The sequence below is a fragment of the Diprion similis genome, chromosome 7 (assembly GCF_021155765.1).
Source record: "Diprion similis isolate iyDipSimi1 chromosome 7, iyDipSimi1.1, whole genome shotgun sequence".
Classification (NCBI taxonomy): Eukaryota; Metazoa; Arthropoda; class Insecta; order Hymenoptera; family Diprionidae; genus Diprion; species Diprion similis.
The window spans coordinates 7,418,979-7,442,716 of NC_060111.1; the positions used below are offsets into that span (position 1 = coordinate 7,418,979).

The 23,738-nt window shown below is 37.4% G+C and overlaps 1 protein-coding gene across 6 annotated transcripts in view; it reads right to left on the reverse strand.

The window, feature by feature from the left end:
* LOC124408100 (acetylcholine receptor subunit alpha-like) overlaps window positions 1-23,738 on the reverse strand; it is a 132,694-nt gene that overhangs the window by 65,963 nt on the left and 42,993 nt on the right. For 4 of the 6 annotated variants that reach the window (XM_046884795.1, XM_046884793.1, XM_046884794.1 and 1 more), the window contains exons 2-3: window positions 19,676-19,720; window positions 13,290-13,399 (exon numbers count right to left, since the gene is read on the reverse strand). In XM_046884795.1, coding sequence (XP_046740751.1) covers window positions 13,290-13,399; window positions 19,676-19,720 — 155 coding nt within the window. Of the gene's footprint in view, window positions 1-13,289; window positions 13,400-19,675; window positions 19,721-23,738 lie in introns of those variants that run through there. The other 2 variants (XM_046884797.1, XM_046884796.1) reach the window with 2 other exon arrangements.

The following is a 23,738-nucleotide window of genomic DNA, read 5'->3' on the forward strand; positions in this document are numbered from 1 at the left end:
TTAAAAAAGTATTAAATAAAATCAATTATTCATTTATCAATTATCAATTAATTAATAATATATTTGCTATCAATTACTCAGTACCAAATCAATTAAAAATATTGAAATAATTAGTAACGGACGTTAATTCTACCCCAATTCTTCGATTCCGTATGAGTAAAAGCGTTCAAGATAAATAATCAAAAACGTATATTACAATATAAAGTGTTATCAAGAAAAATAGAAGAAAAAAAAAAAACTATACGAAATAGAACAGCGACATTAATCGTGACGAAGCAATATCAGCGATTAGCGAGTTAAATTTTCCGTTAAAAAAATGAACGAGATAGTGCAGAAAAGAAATGAAAAATAAAATAAAAATAAATCTCTAAATCTCGTTAAAATTTAATAATTACTCTCGTGCACTTTGTGCATTACACAATTATTATCAGGCAAGTGTTTTGAGCCTTGGAGCCGCTTTAGTGACGGAAGTATCGGTGGAAAATTCTCTCGAGTAAATATCGTCGAAGGCGACGTCACTCAGGCAGTTTGGAATGTCAAAGCTTTGGGACGAAGCCAAGCGCAGCGTTGAGGCCTGGTAAATCAGACCGCAAGGCTCGCCACCCTCGTCGCAAAATCCACCTGCAACGCCGATTTCGACAGACCACAAGCTCTGCACGTCCTCGATTAACTGCAGCGATCTGTTGGCCAATTCCATTCCGATTAACAATAAGTCACCGTTTTGTCTGTGCTGTTATTGGTATTGGGGCAGCGTCGAAATTTCGAATTTGAATGTCCTGATATCCAAATTCCAGATTTGAAATGTTCCGAAAGCCCCAATTCCGGATTTTATATGTTCCAAAATCCAAATTCCCGATTCGAAATGTTCCGAAAGCCCAAATACCGGATTTTAAATGTTCTCAAAATCCAAATTCCGGATATTTGACGGTGAAACTTCAAGTAAGTCTGAAAGCCGACGAGTCAAAGTTCCGAAAGTGCGAAAATGAGAAAATTTAAAATCTAAAACATCAAAATCCCGAATGATCGAAGATTTTCAGCCCTGTGAATTTCTGGCTGAAATTTTGCTCACTCTAAACTTTATTTTTCGAAATCTTGCTTCATCGTAACTCGAATTTCCGAACTTTGAGCCGCCGGGTTTCCAGCCATTCGAAACTTTGTTGTTTCGTAAAAGTATGAACTCTTCACTTTAAGTTTCCCCATAAAATAGTTCAGAATTAGGTGTTTTCGAAACTTTTGAAAATTATTATACACCAGCGTTCTTAATCAATTCTTTCAATTCCTCGCGAGAAAACTATTTTCCCAGCTTTCTCCCATTTCCCAAACATCCTTTCGTTGAACCTACTTAGACTTGCTGATCGCAGTGATACTCGGGGCGAAAATGCAGTTCAAGTCTTTGTCGGGAGTCGCTATTATTTGTTCAGGATGCAAAACACACTCGTCGCAGTTTTCTCCCAGCATTGTGTAGTCGTCGAGAGCCTGAAGCGACTCTACGAACTTCGCTTTGACTTGACTTAATCCCGCCGAACAGTCCGCCTCCAGGTTAAGTATCTTCTGCTTGTAGAAGTCGGAAACGCTCGACGGCGTCGTCCGGAAAACGCAGTTCGACTCCACCGAGTCCAGATCCCGATGCAGTTTCAAGTATCTTCCATCATCCCAGAGTTCCTGACAGTCGATGCGTCGATTATTGATTACAACGTGAAAATTTTTCCTTCCCTTTTTAATCTACGCCTAAATATCGGGGAATCGATGAATAATAAAATTCTATGCAGGGTTAGAAAAGTATATATAATATAACGCTCTTCTGGATTTAGTTAAAATTTATTTAACCGCCGTCAGAGAGCGTGACGAAATGTTTTCCAAAAAATGGAAAACAAAAAATTTTTTTCAAAAATAAAATTCGGAAAACTTTTTATCGCGCTCCATGGTGGCGGAAATTAGAACTAAATCCATAACTGTCATATTATATTTACTTGAAAAATTTGCCGAAATTGGACCATTTTCAAAACCTTACGGTTGTAGGTTTTTTTTTTTTTTTTTTTTTTTTTGTTTTTTTCTTTCTACTTCGCGATCGACAAACTCGTTAGAATTGAATGTAAAAATTAAGACAATATATCGTACGTAGTGTAAATTGTCGAAATTATACGGCTATTAGCGAAACAATGTCCGAAGGTGAAAAATAATTTACTCACTTCGTATTGTGAGTGGATTAAACTCGGTGGCTGCAGATGATATCCAAAATAGTTTCGAATCGCTTGGTAATCGTGGAACTTGGAATACGAAGAGAGATCTAAATTGAAGGTTGATATCGACGTAATTCAAGGATGAGAAAGATAAAAGAATGATAATTAGGGCGACAAGGTGAACAAAAGAAATGAATCAGGATTCGAGACAAAAAAAAAAAAAAAAAAAAAAAAAAAAAAAAAAAAAAAAAAACTAGTAATAAATCTAAGTAATACTGAATTAGGTACAAAAGCTTATTTTAAATTAATGTAGAATTAAGTAGAACGAAGAACCAAAAAACGAAATTAGAAAAATAGTAAAAACTAACCTTGGACCGGAGGGCGATGGATTTTCGAACGAACGAAAACCACGTGACGAATAGTATTATCGATTTCTTGTCGGAGATTTTTTCTCTCGTCTTGCAACGCGCGGCGAAGATTTTTCAAAATTTCACGTAGGTTAGAAATTCGAGAGGTTAAAACCGCGACGGAATCTTTCTCCGATGACGCGGCCGACGGGTTTTCGTCGGCAGGCCGCAACATCGCCGAGAAAATTTTTTTTCACCGAGTTTCTTCTCCTCAGGTTCTGTACATTTCGCGCTTACAAGTTCTCCTCGAAACGCTGTCGATCGCGTATAGAGAGAAAAAAAATGTGGGTATCAATCAGAATTCCGGATAAAGTTGCAGCCGAATATCTAATCTCGTTTTTTTTTCACCGTTTCTCAACTGTTTCACACGCATTGCGTAGATATACTATATTTACTGACACGTTAAATACATAGTATTCCTACTTTTATCGACAGAGCAGGCTCGGCCTTTCATTTCCTATGTGAAATAAACAAACGAACGGAAAAGCATCAAATTTCTACAGTGCATCGATTTTTTGTAACGGAATTCAGGAACTTATTCATATCCTGTGTATCATTTGAAAAAATATGGGGTTTTTTGACACGTGTTACTATTTTCACATTTCCAGTATTTCAGGGACTAAAAAGTAAATAGCTTAGATAATTTACGCAATTTATGTCGAAATTTGAATCCTTTACTTTCGTTTCTTTATTTCATATGGGAAGAATAAAGGGTGAGGCTGCTCGGTCGGTAAGGGTAGGGTTACTACGTACCCTTAATAACACGTTTTTTTTTTACTCTCACCAACGATTGATTGGGAAATTTTGTTTCTGCGGGATTTTTGACATACCCTTACGTTGAAATCGCGCTGTCGGTAAAGGTCCGAGTTAAAAAATTAAAAAATTACGTAATCGGTGTAACCCCTGTAAATTTGAAAATGGACGCGGACCATTATTTCAATTATTTCGCGAAGATTATTTACATTCACTTGATGAAACTACAACATTCAAAACAGCTGATATAAAACTTTGATGTCGGTAACGTCAGGTTCTACATCAAATTCTGTAAAAAAAAAAAAAAAAAACTGACGTTTTTCGTTTCAGAAGTAGAATCTGGTGGAAATTGATGATCAAAATATTGCGGGGGAATCGATTTTTGAAACAACGTTCACAATGAGTGAAAATAAATAAATGTGAATATTGACTTGAGATGAAAGAAAGAGAAAAAAAAATCGAAACTGCCTGACATTTGAGTCGAATTAATGATGACAAGAGCAATCTGGAAAGGAGTTTCCACCTGCATCCAGCATCCTGCATATCCAGGATAATATCTCGGTAATAGCCTTCATTAAATTCACACACCGTAAAAACTTTTCGCATCCATTATCGAGACTTGAGGCCATTCGGTGTGAAATTAGAATGCGGTAATCGCGTCGGTATTATAATGTACGATAGGTTTATCACGTTCAAATTGCAGCAATTTGCTCTGACGTGTATTCTTGAGGCTAAACCGACGACGAGAAAGGAAATCAGATTTTGAACTTTTTCCTCTGAATGAAATCAAGATTGAAATGGAAAAATTATCCGAGTCTTGCGTGCTGCTTTGAAACTTTTCGACTTTCTCGTCCCTGTTAAAAGAATTTTTCCTTTTCCTCTCTTTTCCAAATTCGGATTTTGAGATCGTTAATTTTTTTTTTCTAGGTATTATTTCTCTCCCTTAAACTTGACTTTGTGAAAGGAATTTCAAAATTTTTTTTATAAAAAAAGATCAGAAACATTAAAATCTCGTTAATTATTACGGCCTCGTTGATAAACTAACCATCTGGGAACTTGTTGGAAACATTAAAGAAAAAGGCTGCATTAAATGAACAGAATTCTGTATTTGAACAACGTAAAAACGTAAAAACGTAAGAAAAAAGATGTCCAAAATGGAGAATCAAGATGCGAAAGGATATCAAAAATTCATCTATTAATTCCCCCCGAAATTGGAGTCTGATCGCTACAGTGAATTACGTTTGACGTTCTGTCTAAATGAGGATAGAGTGATGGATGAGATGATTAATGTGTCGTGATACGAATTCGCAGCACGCTGTTTAGCAGCTGCCGATCGGAAGCAGAGATTTTATATTCATCATCATCATTCTAGACGTGAAATTACTATGCCGTAAAATATTGCATCTTTGGATCTTACAAATGAAATTTTGATTCCGTTTAAAATTATTAATCGCAACATTGGCCGACAATCAAGCTCAAGAGATGGAATTTTTTTATAAAACTTGATCGGAATCGCTACAAAAAGATTACGCCTGAAAAGCGTGTGAAAGTGAATTAAAACCGAAAAAAGGTTGACAATTTTGATCGAGAATTTTACATATAATTCATAGTGAAATTGTACTTGTGTATGGGACATTCCAAACCAAATGAACCAATTTTCACCCTCATTGTGGTTGTTGAATTCATGTAAATCATGATTATCGGTATCCGCCGATTTTGTAGTTGATAGAAAGGAATTCTTTTATTCTAAGTTACGAGCATTTAAAACTGATCCAAAAATTTCACGATTTTTAAATTCTCTAAAAATTCTCAAAAATCTATTTCAGTATTCGTTCCACCAAAAAGTGACTTTCATCAGTTGGATGAAGATTTGTAAAAATTTCTCACTGACAAAAATCAACGTTTGATCCTTCAGGCGAAATAAAGAAGAATTCTGAAACATTTGGCAGTTTATTTTGAATTTTTTTCATTTCCACTATGAAATAATGGTTGAAAAATGAAAAGAAATGTAATATTTCTTGACGTTCACGTTATCTTCGTTATTGAAATATCAAAATTTTCCCCAAATTTCCGATTACTTAACAAGAAGCAAGTTTTTAACGTAAAGTATTGTACAAAATTAATATTCTTATCAACTTTTGAATGAGTAGATTTTCGAAAAAATCGCAACAGACATTTTTTGTAGATAGTTCAATTTTCAACAAAAGTATGCATTGCCGTTTACGATACGCCAATCCGCTATCGAGTAATGAAATTCCAAAGTAAGAAGAAAAAAAAATAGCTATTTATGTGGCATCCCCGTAAGCCACCTGTTTTTTGGCAAGGATAAAGATTTCAGGACGAGCTGAAGGCGAGCCGGAAGCGAGTACTGAAATTATCCGAGCCAAAAAATTGTTTACGGTCATGCCACATACAATATTTTTTACGCTATGGGCATTGAAAAGCAAAACGAAGAGTGAGGTTATGTCGCGATCTGTTCGACGAAGCTACTTTATTCGGCAGTTTGGGATGCGCACTTCGAACTGCGCATCACAAAACTGCGGAATAAAGACTTTATTCCGCAACCTTGTTCGCTGCCGTATAAAGCGTCACTTTACGTAACGAAAACTGCCACAAAAAGTGAACTTCTCAATTCCTATGACGTAAAAAATATATTTGGATAACTCAGTTCAAATGACTGTATAAAAATAATTTTAACAAAAGTTAATAAATTCGTATCTTCCGAGGAGTCATACAGAAAAATTCAAAAACTACGCGAGACTAAAACTTGGATGATTTCTCACGGAATATATTCCACATGCATAAAACGCGTGAAAGATTTTTGCCTGTTTTGCAAAATCGTCACGACGATTCGGCGACATCCGAGTCGTTCGTTTCGCCTCAAGACAAGACTTTTATCTTCAACCATCTCATATTACGTAGGTTTTGCTACTGCTGGCTGGCGTATAAAAATATGCGAAGAAGGAGCTGAGATACAGGGCCGTAAAACGCGTGGCGAGATTGCGGAGCGATATTCCATAAGGGCATAAATGCGCTCCGGGATCATCGATACAGCTGTGAAAATGGCCGGCGGTATTTGACGCCCGCATTTTGGTCTGCTTGCAACAACGGGGCGACTCGATATCGATTTCGAATTTGTACCACGTTTTATCGCCACCCCTCATCTCGCACGTGTCGCCCACCTACGACAGACTGGAAAATTCTGGATACTTTAAGGGGTCTACCGAACAAACGAGGAAAAAAAAGGGTTTTTTCAAAAAAAAAATTTGAATATCATTAATATATTATTATAAAAATAAATTGATATAGGCTTTGTTAGGCTTAATAAAAACGCTCTTGAATTACGTTAGAAAAAAGGCATTTTTGTGGATTTTAATCACTTTTTATACACGAAAATCGTTGTTGAAAATCAGTCTGAAAAAAAGTAGGTCTGCGGTGTTGGTGGTTTCGTGGAAATGGTTAACCTGCAACCTAAAAATCGAATGGTTTGAGATTCAGCATGTTAATGGCCTTGGAATGAATCGTACGATTTTTGAAACTTGCCGAATTAACAGAATGGTGGCCGTTTTTCGAAAATGTTGTAGAAAAAACAACGTTTCTTGGCCTTTTTTTTTGGAAAAACAATATAGTTTGAATGAAAATTTTAAAAAACGTATCATTCATTCCATGGCCATTAATATACGCTGGATTAAAAAACGTTCGATTGTTTGGTTTCAGGTCAACCATTTAAAAAACCTTTAAAGGTTCTACGCAGGCTGTCAGTCGGATTGAAATTCAGAAAATCGAATACTTGTTGAAAAAAAATTGTGTGTTTTACGAGTTTTCAAAGTGGCGGGAAGCTTGAAATATTCAATATTGCTTGCAATAAATATCAGCAGTTCGACTGTTTAAATCCCAGACTCACTATTTTGGCTTTGTAAATTTTTTCTTCATCAAAATACAAAATCAAAAATAGTGAGGGTGTCAGACCCCTCATGTAATGGTAAAAATAACAAAAAAAAAACCTAATTTGTAAAAGAACGTATACTGCAATAAAATCACGCAGCAAAGTTGAATGAACCGAAAACATTTTCAAAAGCGTGAAAAATTTTCACGATATTAAAGTTTGCTTTTATTTCTTTCATTCACTTTCTCCCGTTTTCTTAGCGAAAGAAAGAAGACTCGTACAACCGAAGAGAACATAAAAGAGTAAAGACGGGGCAAATAAATCGTCTCATTTTCTGGCACAAAGCATTTCGCGTCACCGCAGAGCGGCAAGGTTGGAAACGTAAAGAGAAGAGGGTAAACAGCTAATGGCCCGACCTCGGATCTGGAAGGTAAAAAAATCGCGAAGAACTAAGGGTGACGGAGGCTGCAGAGGCTTCTTTGAGTCGTCGTGGTGAAGTACATTAGAAGAAGATGGGGAGGTGTGACGAGAACTGCGCGGGGGTGTGAATCGAGAAATTTGACATTTTCAAGACGAAATTTTCCATTTCCGCCCAGATTAAACTCCCTGTTAATGGTTTTGCGATAATTTGTAGTTTTTATAGTAACGTACAAACAAGTGCCGACAATAATTTGTAGATAACCAAATGCGTCAGCTACAATTTAGTTTTAGTGTAACGATACTCGGAAGTGATAAGATTTTGACGTTCAACAAGGTCATTATCTCAAGCCTTAAATACCGAAATCGAAGAACGAGCTGCAGTAGTTCTGCGTTTGAGCGCGAGTAGAAGAATTATCGCGAGTCAAAATGACAATGGCAAGTGCAACGCTGCCGCTCCAGCTGCTTTGTCAGCTAGCAGCTTTGAATTCGAGCTCCAACTTTTCAAACATCGGTAAGACTGAAACTGTGCACTACTAATACGAGTATTCGTCGTTTTTTCACTCATACGCGTAAATTACAAGTACACCCATTAAATCGGCAGCATGGGGAACAATTCAGCCACCACTGCAGACCATCAAGCCATCGTCAGCCAATCTTCCGCAGGGCTACATTGCTCATTCCGATCTCGGCGTTGCCTTGAAGTATTACGATGATAAATTGACGTGGATGGCGGCGAGACAGCGATGCATCGCCGAAGGAGCCGATTTGGTGGTCATCGATTCCGATGCGAAAGCCGAGCGCGTGTTCAGCCAGAGAGCATGGAAAGAAAATTTGATGCACGTTGGACTCCTGCGTATGTATGACGACACCGAATGGGTCAACATTCGCACAGGTACAGTCCTTGAATCTACCTCCCTTTTCGCATGTGATAACCGTAATCGATTCATTAATTTTCTTTCCGTCGATTCAGGCCAGAACATGCAAACTATATCCTGGGCATCGGGTGAACCTACCGGTCCCACGGACTGCGTGTCGATGAAAGAGAATACTAGCAAACTCGGGAATTTTGGGTGCGTCCAATTGAAGGATTACATGTGTGAGATCCTAATCAGTGGATAATCTCGCGAAGCGTAGGAATTTCGACGACGCAACCCAACCCTTCGACGAAGCTTGAAAATGATGCTGCAGTGAATTCGTGATTATCTTCAGTGTGTATTCGAGAGATGTATTAACAATTTTGTTGTGTATTAAATAAACAGCAATTTTATTTTGAATTCCAAGAGTATCTCATGGTAAAGTCGAGATGAGACGTTCACCGTACACCGTTGCACCGTTGGTTGTGCACAATTCCAGTTTTCCGAATGAATCCTCGACGATGTTATTGCCCCATATGTTGAATGTAGCTCGAAACACCGAGAAGTCCATTCTCGTTTTCCTCCATAATATTCGACACCTGTTTAATACAATCCGCTCGTCCTTAACCGATAATTTTCAGGTCCTGTAACAGGCTTCTTGGATCGAAAGTTACTTTCAGGCTGCTCTTGCAGAGATAATATCGTCACGAGTGATTATTTGACTTTCTCAACGCTTTGCTGTGGCGATACATGTGTTCGAGTATTTATATAGGTCTTTAGTGGACAGGATTTTACGCATTATGAAAGAGAAGTAAAAAAAATTTTGATCTACAGAAAAAAAAGAGAGAAAAAAACCCCAATAATGTTCACTTTTTTGTCTCAGAAAGATCAGCGAACTTTACATCGTGATTTGACTGTTTGTTTGTTTTTTTTTTTTTTTTTGTCATATTTTTTCTTATTCTATTCTCTTGATATTCGTTGTAAGTGACAATCGTCAAATATACATAATATCCTGGCTTAAGTGTAAATTTTTGACAATATAATATGTATACTTGATCGAAAGGTGAAATTATTGAATCATCGAATCGAGAATCAAATGCATATATGCGTTTAAAATTGTCATTACCTACGTACATATGAGCGGATCCACGTCACTTCACTAAAAAAAAAAAAACCGTCAAGTCACGGATCTTTGCGCCATTTGAAATATCCGTAGTATTATGTGAAAAAAAAAATATAATTTCAAGGATTTTGAAATTTTTTCAAAAATGCCCGAGTTCGAGCAATGTAAAGTTTTGTATATCACTGTTGCACTGCTATGTTTGGAAATTCATATCTCCAAAAGTATACATCGGAGCGGACTGATCCTGCAATCGTTCTGTTCGTAAAGGAATGCGCTTCGATAAAAAAAAATTTATTTGGGAAAAAAAAAATTTCTTTCAATATTTTTTTACCGTTTCTTTTTTTGATTTCGCTGCCATTTCCGCGGGACTAGCAACAATTCATGGAGATATTTTTTTTCGGATACCTGTATCCTTCCTCTTTAATCCTAAAAAAAAAAATTGATGGAGAAGTTACCAGGGCCGGAGAAAAAAAATGAAACGTCTCGTCGCGCGTCAGCGCTACTCCCGCGAACTCGGTGTGTTGCGTATTACATATTATATTATACCTCTCACACACTTTCCTCCTCCGCCACACTTTTGTCTGCACGAGCGGTAGCTATCTCCAGCAGCATATGCGATGGGGCTTTCCATCCATTATCGTCCACGTTTGACCTCAACATTTTTTCCTTAATCAATTTTTTTTGATACGTTGTATAACTATATTAAAAGATGATCTGTGATTGTGAAATTTTCTTTAGCAAACGGTTTTTTTTTTTAAGTAAATAAGTATATTGGTAATTGAAATTAGATTTAGAAAACTACATTTTTTATTTCAGTTTATAACAACATTAACAAATGACAGATTTTCTTTCATTGTTAAGAATGGATGTAGAATGTGAAACTAATAATATATTATTGGTGGAGACTATTTAATCTTTAAGAACAAGCATGAAATTTTAAACTAATAAAACTTATAGATGAAAAACAATTAAATAAAAAATGACTTGCACGTGATTCTCTAAAAATTTTGATGCAAGATTTTAAATTATACATGATTAAAATTTAGCATGTTTGTTTCGATTTTTATTTATGCTAGTTTTAGTATGTATATTACTTAAAAACATCTCACATCGTTAACACAGTAATGAATATTGAGTACTGCATGTTTTGACTTGCAGCTTCTGTTTGTGTATGTATGTTTGTGTACATTTTTACGTGTATTTTCTCGATCCTTATGTTCTCTTTCTAATAGGAACTGATTGTTTTTTAGGTAAACCTAGATCGTTTGATAAGTAGAACAAAATGTACCTGCACGGCTGGTTTATCGGTTTGAGGTTGCAAGCATGTAGCAGCGGTCTGCATTTTCATAAATAATGAATGCTTGCAATCAAAAACTGATCAGCCGCAATGTTGGAATCGGCCTAGTCAGAGCCAAGTTGATAAATATAAAAAAGGTTGCACTATTGTTAAAATGTTTCCAGATAAGGAACAATTGATCGATTGTAACGCGACGTATACATTTAACGACGTCCAAAATGTACCGCATGAGATGGAAAATTCTTTGTTTGGCCAATACTTGGAATATGAAACAGCTATTGAACCGCTAAGAAAAACTGCGAGAGAGGAAGAGAAAAAAAGAAAAGAACGGGCATATAATATTCTGGATCAAATTTATAGCTTACAAGAATCGAGACGCGATTATAGGTACTACGAAATTTCGTCAGTCGATGATTTGAAGATGCGACTGAAAAAATCTACGTGCCCTCGCGAATTGCAATCGAAGTACGAAGAAAATATTGTAGCAAACAGGAGTGAGTGTTTTGACTATTAGCGTATTATCTGAAGGTCAATCAGATTGCTTCCAATGGTTTGAAGAAAGGGCAAAACGAATTACATGCTCCAACAAAGCTCACCGTATAAAAACGAGGCGAGAGGCATTCGAATCTTTGGCGACACAATTCAAAAAGACTAAATTTGATGGCAAAATAACAGAAGCTATGAAATATGGTCTTGAAACAGAGCCGGATGCAAGAAAGTCTTTTGAAGAGCAAACTGGATTGAAAGTCAATTTATTGACTTCAATAGTTATAGTCAAAAAAAAAAAAAATTTCCGAAAGTTTCAGTTCAAAATTTGAATTTTGAAAGGTCGCTCATAATTTTTTTTACAATTTCTTGATGCATTTCTTTAGATTTTTTCAAGCGACCGTTTAATATTCATATTAAAATTTCATAAATTTTTTTTCTTTAATTTAATAAGAAAGAATCGATAACAATACACCGCGACATAAATTAAAAATCCAACAAAATACTGAAAATACAATTTTTTTAATTTAATTTTTTGACGATTTTTTACATTTTAAAAAATTTGGAGCGACCTCTTGAAATTTTTTTTTTTTTTTTTGAGCTTTCCTTTGGAGTGAGCTCTTAAAACATCAAAAACTAACATTTTGTCACACGAAACTCGAAACGCAAAAAAAAAAAAAAAAAATAGTTGGTATTTTTGCGCCACCCTAATATATATATATATATCCATATAAAATGTAATAAATAGAATATCCACACGTATGATGCAGTAATTATGATTAATACACGTATCAGCTGGAGGAGATTTATCGCTTTGGTACGTGTACAGCGATTAATGTTCGTTTGAGATTACAATTTTACTTGTTTGTCGTGACAGTTTTAATTACAGCCTTTGTTTGGGTATTTTTATACAGATATCTGATGTTTTATTATTCCTTTGCTTTTTGAAAGAAATTTTCTTTTAAACCTTACTTATTTATTTTCATCTGTTTTATAATATAATTATAAGTTTCGAAGATTATTACTCGCCGCCGCAGCGCCCATTTCTCATGCGATATAAAGATGATCTATCGACCCTACTATACAATACATGTTACTTTACTCATGTCTTATACATTGTGACGGTAAGCCGACACGTTTTTTCCACGCATTGATGCGAGTATGATATTTTAAAACTATAATAACAATAGGAAATTATATGTGTATATATATATATATACTTATAGCTCTACACGAACGATGAGTCGATGCAGTTTGGTTCACATCTATCATGTTTCTTTTCCCTTTGTAACTTCAATTAACTTAACTAAATACTGCATTTGCATCGCGTCTGTTGCTTATGAAATCGGCGATATTATTCACGATAATTATAATTATACACAATAATTAGCAGAATTTTTTTTAACAAAACGTGAACCGTCCAACTCCTACTCTGACCCATGTATGCATATGCATAATATATATGTACACAAACGTGTACGTGCGGTCGTTTGTATACATTACATACATACATATGTATACATGCCCGAATGCAGACAGTTTCCAAAATCCATATCGCAGAATTTCAATTTCCCAATATCATACGCGTGGACTGTGAAAACAAGCAGAGCTATTTCGACCATGATGAACGGACATCGTATTCGTCACGATTGAACGCTTCGGCACTCGTAAATACGATTCCGAATCGATTTCTATAGACGAGGTAGCAAGAAAATAGGAGGATCTAGAAATTCGTGTCCTTATGTAAAATAGAGAAAAGATTTTCCGAAGCGATAATCTGGCTGGTCGACCTCCGTTCATCGGTCAAATTTTTCGGCATCATGCGGTGCCCGATTACGCGTAGATTTGGAAAAACGTCACATCACGCGTGAGGATCGACTTACTTGTTGTAGAGAACAATGTCAGGCCGCCATATGTGATCCGAGGGAACGTGCAGCATGTGAACACCGCCGTACTCCTTCGGCTCCCATCGAAGTTTGTAGTCGTACCATGACTGGAAATGAAAGAGAGAAGAGAGAAATAAGGATGCGAAAATTCGTTGGAGCTTTGAAGATTGATCGAAGCTCGCAGAGACGTTGATAACGATACGTTTTCATCGTTAATTCACACCTGAGGAAAAACGTATAACATATTTATGATGGATAATGATACGTTGTTCAGGGTTTATAGACTGGGAGTAAAGTTTAGCGACAAATGAAGATTGGGAAACCCATGCAAACATGTTTTTCCTGATGTCCTATGCAATCAACTAATTAAAGCATGTTTACAAGTAGGTACACATGATATATAGGTATTATAGATATTTTTGGACTTTTTATCCATTATTATCGCCCACCTTTGACCTCGACATTTTCATTTCCGCTCAATTATTTTACACGTCGTAGTATTGAATAAGAAGAAGAACATGAGTGTTTTTTTTTTCGAATATTTTTCGAGAATAGTTTTTTTAATAAATAATATTAACTCTGAGAAGAATACGTCCTTCGAAAGTTCTGAAAAAATCAACAATATTCTACGTCCGGAACTCGACGTTAATGTGAATCGAGAAATTTGACATTTTCAAGACGAAATTTTCCATTTCCGACCAGATTAAACTCCCTGTTAATGATTTTGCGATAAGTTGTAGTTTTTATAGTAACGTACAAACAAGTGCCGACAATAATTTGTAGATAACTAAATGCGTTAGCTACAATTTAGTTTTAGTGTAACGATACTCGGAAGTGATAAGATTTTGACGTTCAACAAGGTCATTATCTCAAGCCTTAAATACCGAAATCGAAGAACGAGCTGCAGTAGTTCTGCGTTTGAGCGCGAGTAGAAGAATTATCGCGAGTCAAAATGACAATGGCAAGTGCAACGCTGCCGCTCCAGCTGCTTTGTCAGCTAGCAGCTTTGAATTCGAGCTCCAACTTTTCAAACATCGGTAAGACTGAAACTGTGCACTACTAATACGAGTATTCGTCGTTTTTTCACTCATACGCGTAAATTACAAGTACACCCATTAAATCGGCAGCATGGGGAACAATTCAGCCACCACTGCAGACCATCAAGCCATCGTCAGCCAATCTTCCGCAGGGCTACATTGCTCATTCCGATCTCGGCGTTGCATTGAAGTATTACGATGATAAATTGACGTGGATGGCGGCGAGACAGCGATGCATCGCCGAAGGAGCCGATTTGGTGGTCATCGATTCCGATGCGAAAGCCGAGCGCGTGTTCAGCCAGAGAGCATGGAAAGAAAATTTGATGCACGTTGGAATCCTGCGTATGTATGACGACACCGAATGGGTCAACATTCGCACAGGTACAGTCCTTGAATCTACCTCCCTTTTCGCATGTGATAACCGTAATCGATTCATTAATTTTCTTTCCGTCGATTCAGGCCAGAACATGCAAACTATATCCTGGGCATCGGGTGAACCTACCGGTCCCACGGACTGCGTGTCGATGAAAGAGAATACTAGCAAACTCGGGAATTTTGGGTGCGTCCAATTGAAGGATTACATGTGTGAGATCCTAATCAGTGGATGATCTCGCGAAGCGTAGGAATTTCGACGACGCAACCCAACCCTTTGACGAAGCTTGAAAATGATGCTGCAGTGAATTCGTGATTTTCTTCAGTGTGTATTCGAGAGATGTAATAACAATTTTGTTGTGTATTAAATAAACAGCAATTTTATTTTGAATTCCAAGAGTATCTCATGGTAAAGTCGAGATGAGACGTTCACCGTACACAGTTGCACCGTTGGTTGTGCACAATTCCAGTTCTCCGAATGAATCCTCGACGATGTTATTGCCCCATATGTTGAATGTAGCTCGAAACACCGAGAAGTCCATTCTCGTTTTCCTCCATGATATTCGAAACCTGTTTAACACAATCCGTTCGTCCTTGACCGATACTTTTCAGGTACTAGAACAAGCTTCTTGGATCGAAAGTCACTTTCAGGTTGCTCTTGCAGAGATAATATCGTCACGAGTGATGATTTGACTTTCTCAACGCTTTGCTGTGGCGATACATTTTTTATATGTATAAGCGTAGATATATATCGAAGCAACTTTCATAACACGGGTTCCCATACCGCACAAAGCTCTGAAAGTGTCCGAAAATTTTTCCTCGCCAATTGTAGACGCGGAAGTGAGATTTCCAGTAACAAAGCAAAACATCGTTACTCAAATCCGAGAAGGATTCGATGCCATGATCCATCTCCACGGTGATCTTCCTCAAGTTCTACCCGAGAACTTGTCATACACCAGCATCATGGCAGTCATGCAGCCTACGAAACCAGAAACGGAGATCGCGAGGCCGAGCATGTAGCAGTAAAGAACAGACTCAAACGCATCGATCATTCGGTTTCATAATTTGGATATCAGATCTACGACGATGCCGGCTTCGGCCGATTCAAGAATGATCGGATGATAAATATCGGAAGCAAGTAGTTAATCATTATGCGGAAGTGGTGTGCACTAATTAAATTAGAAAGATCATAAATGCCTTACACTGATCATAGGGTTCAAGGAAAGATTGCAAAGGTTGCAGCATGCTAACGGATTGAATCCGAATATATTTGGTCGCGGACTTTGTTTTTTTCGTGTAAATTTCGCGAATTCACACTTGCGATGCCCATCGTATTTATACGATATTCACTCTCCAGCACAAACGTAGTAAATACGTACTTTTACGTAACCAGCGCTCTAGTGACAGACTGCAAAACACGTGAAAGTACGTTTTCCACATGCAATGTGTCAATACAGGTAATAGAATAATTACAAACCACTGTGAACGATTATAGAGCTTTTGAGGATTTCAAATGATCAGAAAATTGTTAGGATGACATAAGATTACAGAGAGTACAAACCGATGACAAGGGTTACAAAAGATTATCGGAGATTACAGAAATTACCAGAGATTACCTAGAGATTTCAAAAAGATAGCAGAGAACCTACAAGATTACAAGGAATACAAAAGATTACAAAGAATAGATGAGATTACACTGACCTGTGTACACCTGATTACAACAGTCATTAAGCCCTCGACCAGACTCTAATTTATTATTTTAGACGATTCTACTGTCAAACTGCTCTCAAATCGTTGACACTTTTGCATGTGTGGAATTCTAGTTTTGTCAGTTTCATTTCTCTATCGCACTTCAGGCACGTATGCCGATACGTTTTTTACGGCTTATACACTTGCAGCGCAGTTTATCGACAAATGAGAAGAAGGAGATACATATAGTAACGCGGATTTTTGCTGCCATTGGCCACCCGGAGACGTGACCCGAAATTTTGTTGAGCGCCTGGCGTGAGATGAAAGAGATTTTCTCCCAATCGACTAATTTAAGCATGTTTACACATCATTGTGATAAGCTAAGAAACGCGGCGGAGCATGATTATATCTATAGCTATAGCTCAAGTAGTTGTTGTGGAACAGTTTATGGACATAATAAGGAAAAATATTCATATCGGTTACAAGTTTCGTAATGGAATGATATTCTTCGGAGATTTGACCGGATTTAACCGCATGACTCTGGACTTAGAAAAAGAGCGATAAAACTGTTCACCGCAGCGGTTGATTCAGGGTTAAATTAGGCAAAGTTAACACGGTGGATGTGAGTCGTTAATCAATAAGAAAAAAAGCCGACGCATTGTCACAACTGACCAGCATTCATGACGGGTGAAAAAACGTTGATGATGTTCAAGTAAAATAATGCAAACCAGCAGAAATTCTTTGTTGAACTGATTATATTTTCACTACCTTTATCCACAAACCAACTACATTTTGCACTATTCGTTGATTTTGCAAAAAAAAAAAGAGCATCGGAAAAGTATTTGAGAAAGCGACTGCTGCTGATTCTTACATATATCTTGACGTGTTTGGCAACCAGTTGCACTTGGTTAGTTACATATATGTAAATTTCAAAACGACCGTGAATCGAAGAATTGGACATTTTCAACACGTGTACTCCGCCACAATCGGCAAGTAGAAAATTTTCCGACCAGATCAAAGTCCCTGTCAATGGTTTCGCGGTAAGTTTCAGTTCTCAGTAACGTGCAAAAAAGTGCTAACAATAATTTGCAGATAACCAAATGCGTCAGCTACAATTTAGTCTGAGTGTAATGATACTCGGAATTGATAAGACTTGGAAGTTCAACAGGGTCATTCTCTCAAGCCTTAAATACCAAGACTGAAGTACGTGTCGCAGTAATTCTGCGTGTGAGCGCGAGTAGAAGAATTATCGTGAGTCAAAATGCCAACGTTAAGTGCAACGCTGCCGCTCCATCTGCTTTGTCAGCTAATAGCTTCGAATTCGAGCTCCAACTTTTCAAACATCGGTAAGACTGAAACTGTGCACTACTGATACGAGTATTCGTCGTTTTTTCACTCATACGCGTAAATTACAAGTACACCCATTAAATCGGCAGCATGGGGAACAATTCAGCCACCACTGCAGACCATCAAGCCATCGTCAGCCAATCTTCCGCAGGGCTACATTGCTCATTCCGATCTCGGCGTTGCATTGAAGTATTACGATGATAAATTGACGTGGATGGCGGCGAGACAGCGATGCATCGCCGAAGGAGCCGATTTGGTGGTCATCGATTCCGATGCGAAAGCCGCGCGCGTGCACAGCCAGAGAACATGGAAAGGCACTTTTATGCACGTCGGAATCCTGCGTATGTATGACGACACCGAATGGGTCAACATTCGCACAGGTACAGTCCTTGAATCTACCTCCCTTTTCGCATGTGATAACCGTAATCGATTCATTAATTTTCTTTCCGTCGATTCAGGGCAGAACCTGCAAACTCTACCCTGGGCATCGGATGAACCTACCGGTCACACGGACTGCGTATCGATGAAAGAAAATACTAGCAAACTCGGGAATTATGGGTGCGTCCAATTGAAGGATTACATGTGTGAGATCCTAATCAGTGGATAATCTCGCGAAGCGTAGGAATTTCGACGACGCAACCCAACCCTTCGACGAAGCTTGAAAATGATGCTGCAGTGAATTCGTGATCATCTTCAGTGTGTATCAAGAGATGTAATAACAATTTTGTTGTGTATTAAATAAACAGCAATTTTATATTGAATTTCAAGAGTGTCTCATAGTCAAGTAGAGGTGAGACGTTCAACCCTATAATGGTTAGCGATTGAATCACCTTTGGTTGTGCACAATTCCACTTTTCAACTCTTATTACACGAGTTTCCGTACCGCACAAGGCTCTGAAAGTGAGCGAAAATTAGTCCTCGTGAATGGCCTTCGATCTTCAACGTCTCTGTGTTTTTTCCCGAAATTTAAACGGCAATGAAATTATTGTTTTGGTAACACAATATGCACCTACCCTCAGGTATACATTATTCATCATCGCTACATATTCTCGACGCAGTTTCTGAACTTGTGTGAATTATTCATCCGCTATTACAGGTATAGTGTGTACAAAGTTGGCAGTAGTACCTCGATGCCGACATATCCTTACGACCAACTGCACACATCATGAATTCATTCTGAGAGAAAACACGACCTCTGTTCATTCGAATCCATAGCGAGCACACACGTAAAGGTGGCATATCATACGTATTGTGGCTAAGATTTAGATCCTTCTTCTGTATGACGTCATTCTTGAATCTTGATGTCGTAAAAATTTATCGATATAATGGAAGTAATCGTGACATTTGTGAGTAATCAAGACTTGCCAATAACGCGGAGGAACACTAACTGCTGAGAGAACGGTCTCTTTACGAGTCTTGACAAACTCGCTGTATTCAGAGAACAAAAATAATTGAACCAAAAATAAACTGTGGTGGTGGTGGCTGGGAAAACAAGGGAAAGGAAAAGCTGGGGTGTCCGAGGATTCGAATGAGGCGACGTTGAGGGATGAAACGTCGTTCCAAGACGTGCCTGGCATCCATCCCTCACCTCTCAGATCCCGGGAAAATGGTTCGTCTTTGGGATTATACCGGAAGTGGAAAAAGGGAGAGAAGAACGCCTGTCATTTTTGGACTGGGTCCAGATGAGAAAGGGGAAGAAGATAGAAGAAGCCGCGACCACGCCCAAATTAATTAAACCTATCATCATCCCCGCCCATCTCCCAGGGAGAGCAGATCGAAAGTGAGAATTGCGAAGAGTTAGGATTTAGTAGGTCAACGCTTACAAATTGCATACATATATCGAGAATTGCGGATTTTTTATTTATTCGCATCGACAATTTCAATTCAAAAATTGAAAATAAGGTCCGATTGTCTCGTCGATTGATGAATTTCACTCACCTGTTCCACCCAGAGATTAGTCGTCATGATCTGGTTCTTCAGATTCTGAAACACAAGAAGTTTTCAAATTTTAGTCCGGTGGATAATTTTTGTAATTTGTTTTTTCTTTTCTTTAAACTGTTTCAAAATGACCAGCAGTGTGAAGAATCACTTCGGCGTTTATTGATCAATACGAATCTTAGTTTTTTTATTCCTTTTGTTTTTTCACAATTTTCTTTGTTAGAATAATAAAAAATTAGAAGAATCTCTTGGAATATTTTCTCATCAAGACTCTTTGGGATGATTCGTTTGCTTAAATTTACATTCCACGTCTAGGAATAAACCATTGGTGAAAATTTTTCAAAACCATCACGCCTGCAATAAAAATTCTTATTTGTGGTTACTATGTAGTCCAGAAGCATTTTCATGTTCCTACCAAAATCGAAAAATCTAGCTCCAAATAGAAACTGAAAACGAGTTTTCTAGAAGTGATCAAAAAATGTAGAACGTGTCGATTTCGTTCCTCGCATTTGTCTTTTCTTCATTCAATGTCACTCGCACAAAATTTTTTTACAACTGTTGCGATAAATTGATGTTACGAGCCTGTTGACCTGAAAAAAATTCCAAACTATACAAACAAACAAACAAACAAACAAACTAAACGTTGCATTTTCAATAAAATTTATTAATCGATGACCTGCAGGTACAATCCTTACTTGTGCCAAATTTTTTAACAAAATTCTACAACAATGTTACTAAAATTTTCCACTAATTATACCTATATAACAAAGTTTTCCCTAGCACGGAAGAATATTATTGCTAGGGTTGAATTCTGGCTCGTCCAAAGCGTTTCCAAAGGGCTCGCATACCCTGAACTCTCACCCTCGATTCCGCGCGTACTTCGAGCCATATTACCGAGCGTTACCAGCAATTACCAGACATTAACACCGCCGTTAACGACTTTGATGACGCGAAATGTTTACCGAGCAACAAGGCGTTATAATTACGTCTCGACCCCTTGCCACAGCATTTCAACTCTCCCATTGACAATTTTTTAACACCTGTTTCATCCCAGCCTTCGACGTGACTTCTCCAAGGTTAGATCCTTCAACTCGGTTAATTAGTTAATCATTGAAATTCAATTACAATTCCAGCTAAAACGCGTCGTGTATTAATTTAACGATTACAAACAGTCAAATGATGATTGTAAAAATAAAATGGATAAAATATGAAGTAATCGAAATCGCTAAACTGATTCATAATAAACAATAAAACGAGAACCGAAAAAAAAAAAATCAACGTCATCGAATTTTCTCCAGTCCGGGGTGTTATTCCAACGCTTTTCGAACGCTCGTCGACGGTTCGGAAATTGGAGCCTGCGAAGCACTTTGCGCGCGATGTATTTGAAGAGGGATAGGGGGGGGGGGGGGGGGGGGGGGGTGAATTGGTAGCTGAAAATTAATCCTCGAAAAATTTCGGAGGCATTACTACGCGTGCGGCATCAAGGCAATTGTCGGTCGATTCGGGGGGTGAATTTTTTTTTTTTTTTTTTTTTTTGGATTTTGATTTGTTCTTTTTTCAATGTGGTAAAAGAGACGCTCGTAAAACACTGCGCGCGGTGTGGTGTGTTGCAAAAAAACATTCTTAACTGCGATCAATTTCTGCAACGCTTCGAAGGTAAAGACGAAATTTCGCGCGGACAAGAGAAAAAAAAAAAACAAAAACAAAAACAACTTTCAGATAAACGCAATTATTAATACAAGACTTTTCAAGGATTTTATTAAAAAACGAATTATCAAGGATCACCTTTTGATAGAGATGTCGTACGTAGACGTCAAATTCCAACAAATTTTTGTAAGTATTTTATAAAATAGAGTGCATATTCGAGGTGCATATAAATGCACTTAATACCGTATATAATAACGATAGCAACAATATCTTTAAAGCGATAAAAACCTGCAAACAGACGTGAAAACATCCGTGAGATATAATATATTTCACCCTGCATGGAGGTTTTACGACCTGGAGAAAGTTTCCAGGTTCATATTCAAGGAACTTTGAAACCGAACGCCGCACGGAGCGACTAAATGCAATAATTCGTAGCAAATACGGTACGACTCCCGCATTTCTCACCCCCTCTCAACCCCATTTATTTTTCCCTCAAATTTCCCCGCCCTTTACCACCCTCGCAAGTCTGTCGAGGGAATTTTCTAAAGTTTCTTCGCTCAAGAGTTTTCAATCGTGGTCTAAGCGCGGTTCAACTCCATCCCCCATCCCCCACCACCACCACCACCACCAAGTCCAACTAATAAACCTTCAATACCTCCACTTGACGCTTGAACAATTATATATACATTAGGGTGGCGCGAAAAAACCGAATATATTTTTTTTTTTTTTTTTTTTGAGTCTCGTGTGACAAAATGTTAGTTTTTGATGTTTTAAGATTCCACTTCAAAGGACAGTTGAAAAAAAAAATTTTAAGAGGTCACTCCACATTTTTTAAAACGTCAGAAATCGTCAAAAATCGATTTCTTTTTTGTTTTTTAATTTTTTTTTCTCGTTACGGTGAAATTTTATAGACAAAAAAAAAAAAAATAAGTTTCCGGAAGTTTCAGTTCAAAATTTGAATTTTGAAAGGTCGCTCATAATTTTTTTTTCAATTTTTTTGTGCATTTCTTTAGATATTTTCGAGCGACCTTTTAATATTCATATTAAAATTTCATGAATTTTTTTTCTTTAATTTTGTAAGAAAGAATCGATAACAATACACCACGACATGAATTAAAATTCAAACAAAATACTGAAAATACAATTTTTTTTATTTAATTTTTTTACGATTTTTGATATTTTCAAAAATTTCTAGCGACCTCTTAAAATTTTTTTTTTTTGAGCTGTCTTTGGAGTGGGCTCTTAAAACATCAAAAACTAACATTTTGTCACACATCGATTTTTATAGGCTGTATAGAACCCCTTAAACGGATCAATGATCGATGACTCGTTTCGGATAACTTGAAAATGGTTAAAAATCAAGTAGACTCGTTCAATTTTACTATACGATCGCTCATTTTGTTCAGACAACTATTTTCCACAAAATGATTGTAACACTTTTCAAGTCATTTGATTTGAAGAAAAAGTGTAAACTCGGGGGATTTTGGGGTCACCGGAAACAAATTCGACGTCAGGATTTTAAAATTCAAGGTAGCGGATCCAATATGGCGGACTGAAAATATAAAAATTGATGCGATTCGCTTGAAGTTTTCGGGGTCTGCTGAAAACAAATTCGACGTCGGCCAATTTCAAAATTCAAGACAGCGCATCCAATATGGTAAACTGAAAAATACAAAAATCGCTTCTATTCACTAATATCAGATCAGCCATTTAGAATTTTAAAAGTTACCCAAATCAGACCGGATTTTTGAAATCAAGAAATTTGCCAACAAGTAAAATCTTACGCCTCAAAGTGTGAAGCAAAATCTCAGTAGAACTTTAACCAAAATATTCCAGTATCCCAAAACTTTATCTTTCGATGTATAAAATTGCAGAAATGTCGTCGTTCGGTTGTTATTTATACGAGCTTCCGGCGTCCCGCGCGGAGCCACTTAACGGTGTAAAAACGATTTGATGTATCGGTTAAAACTGCGCAGTATGGAGGCGAAGGGAAGCAAAGGGAGGGCAGTTTGCTCCGGGTAACGTAGAAATATATCACGGCTTGCAGCCGCGGAAAGATTGATGCGATTCGCAATCACGAGCTTAGAAGTAAAGCTGCCGTGCCGCTGCCAAACGGCTCCGAGACAAATGGTTGGCGCTTTTTAGCGTTGGTCGATCCGGTAATTAGAAGCCGTAAGCCGAATGCGCAGTTTCTTATTTTTTTTTTCTAGTAATTTTGATTCTCTGTTATCGAATTTCAGTGAAATTTGATTAGTTTCGTTCAAGATTGCGAGGAAAATGAAATTCGATTCATCGTCGAAGGTTAACGACTTTTTTTTAACTTTAACTACCTGCCAGAGACGGAGAAAAAAAAATGAAAAAAGGCAATTAACCGTCGAAAAAATATTTTGTCTCCAAATTCCGAGTAAAATTATGA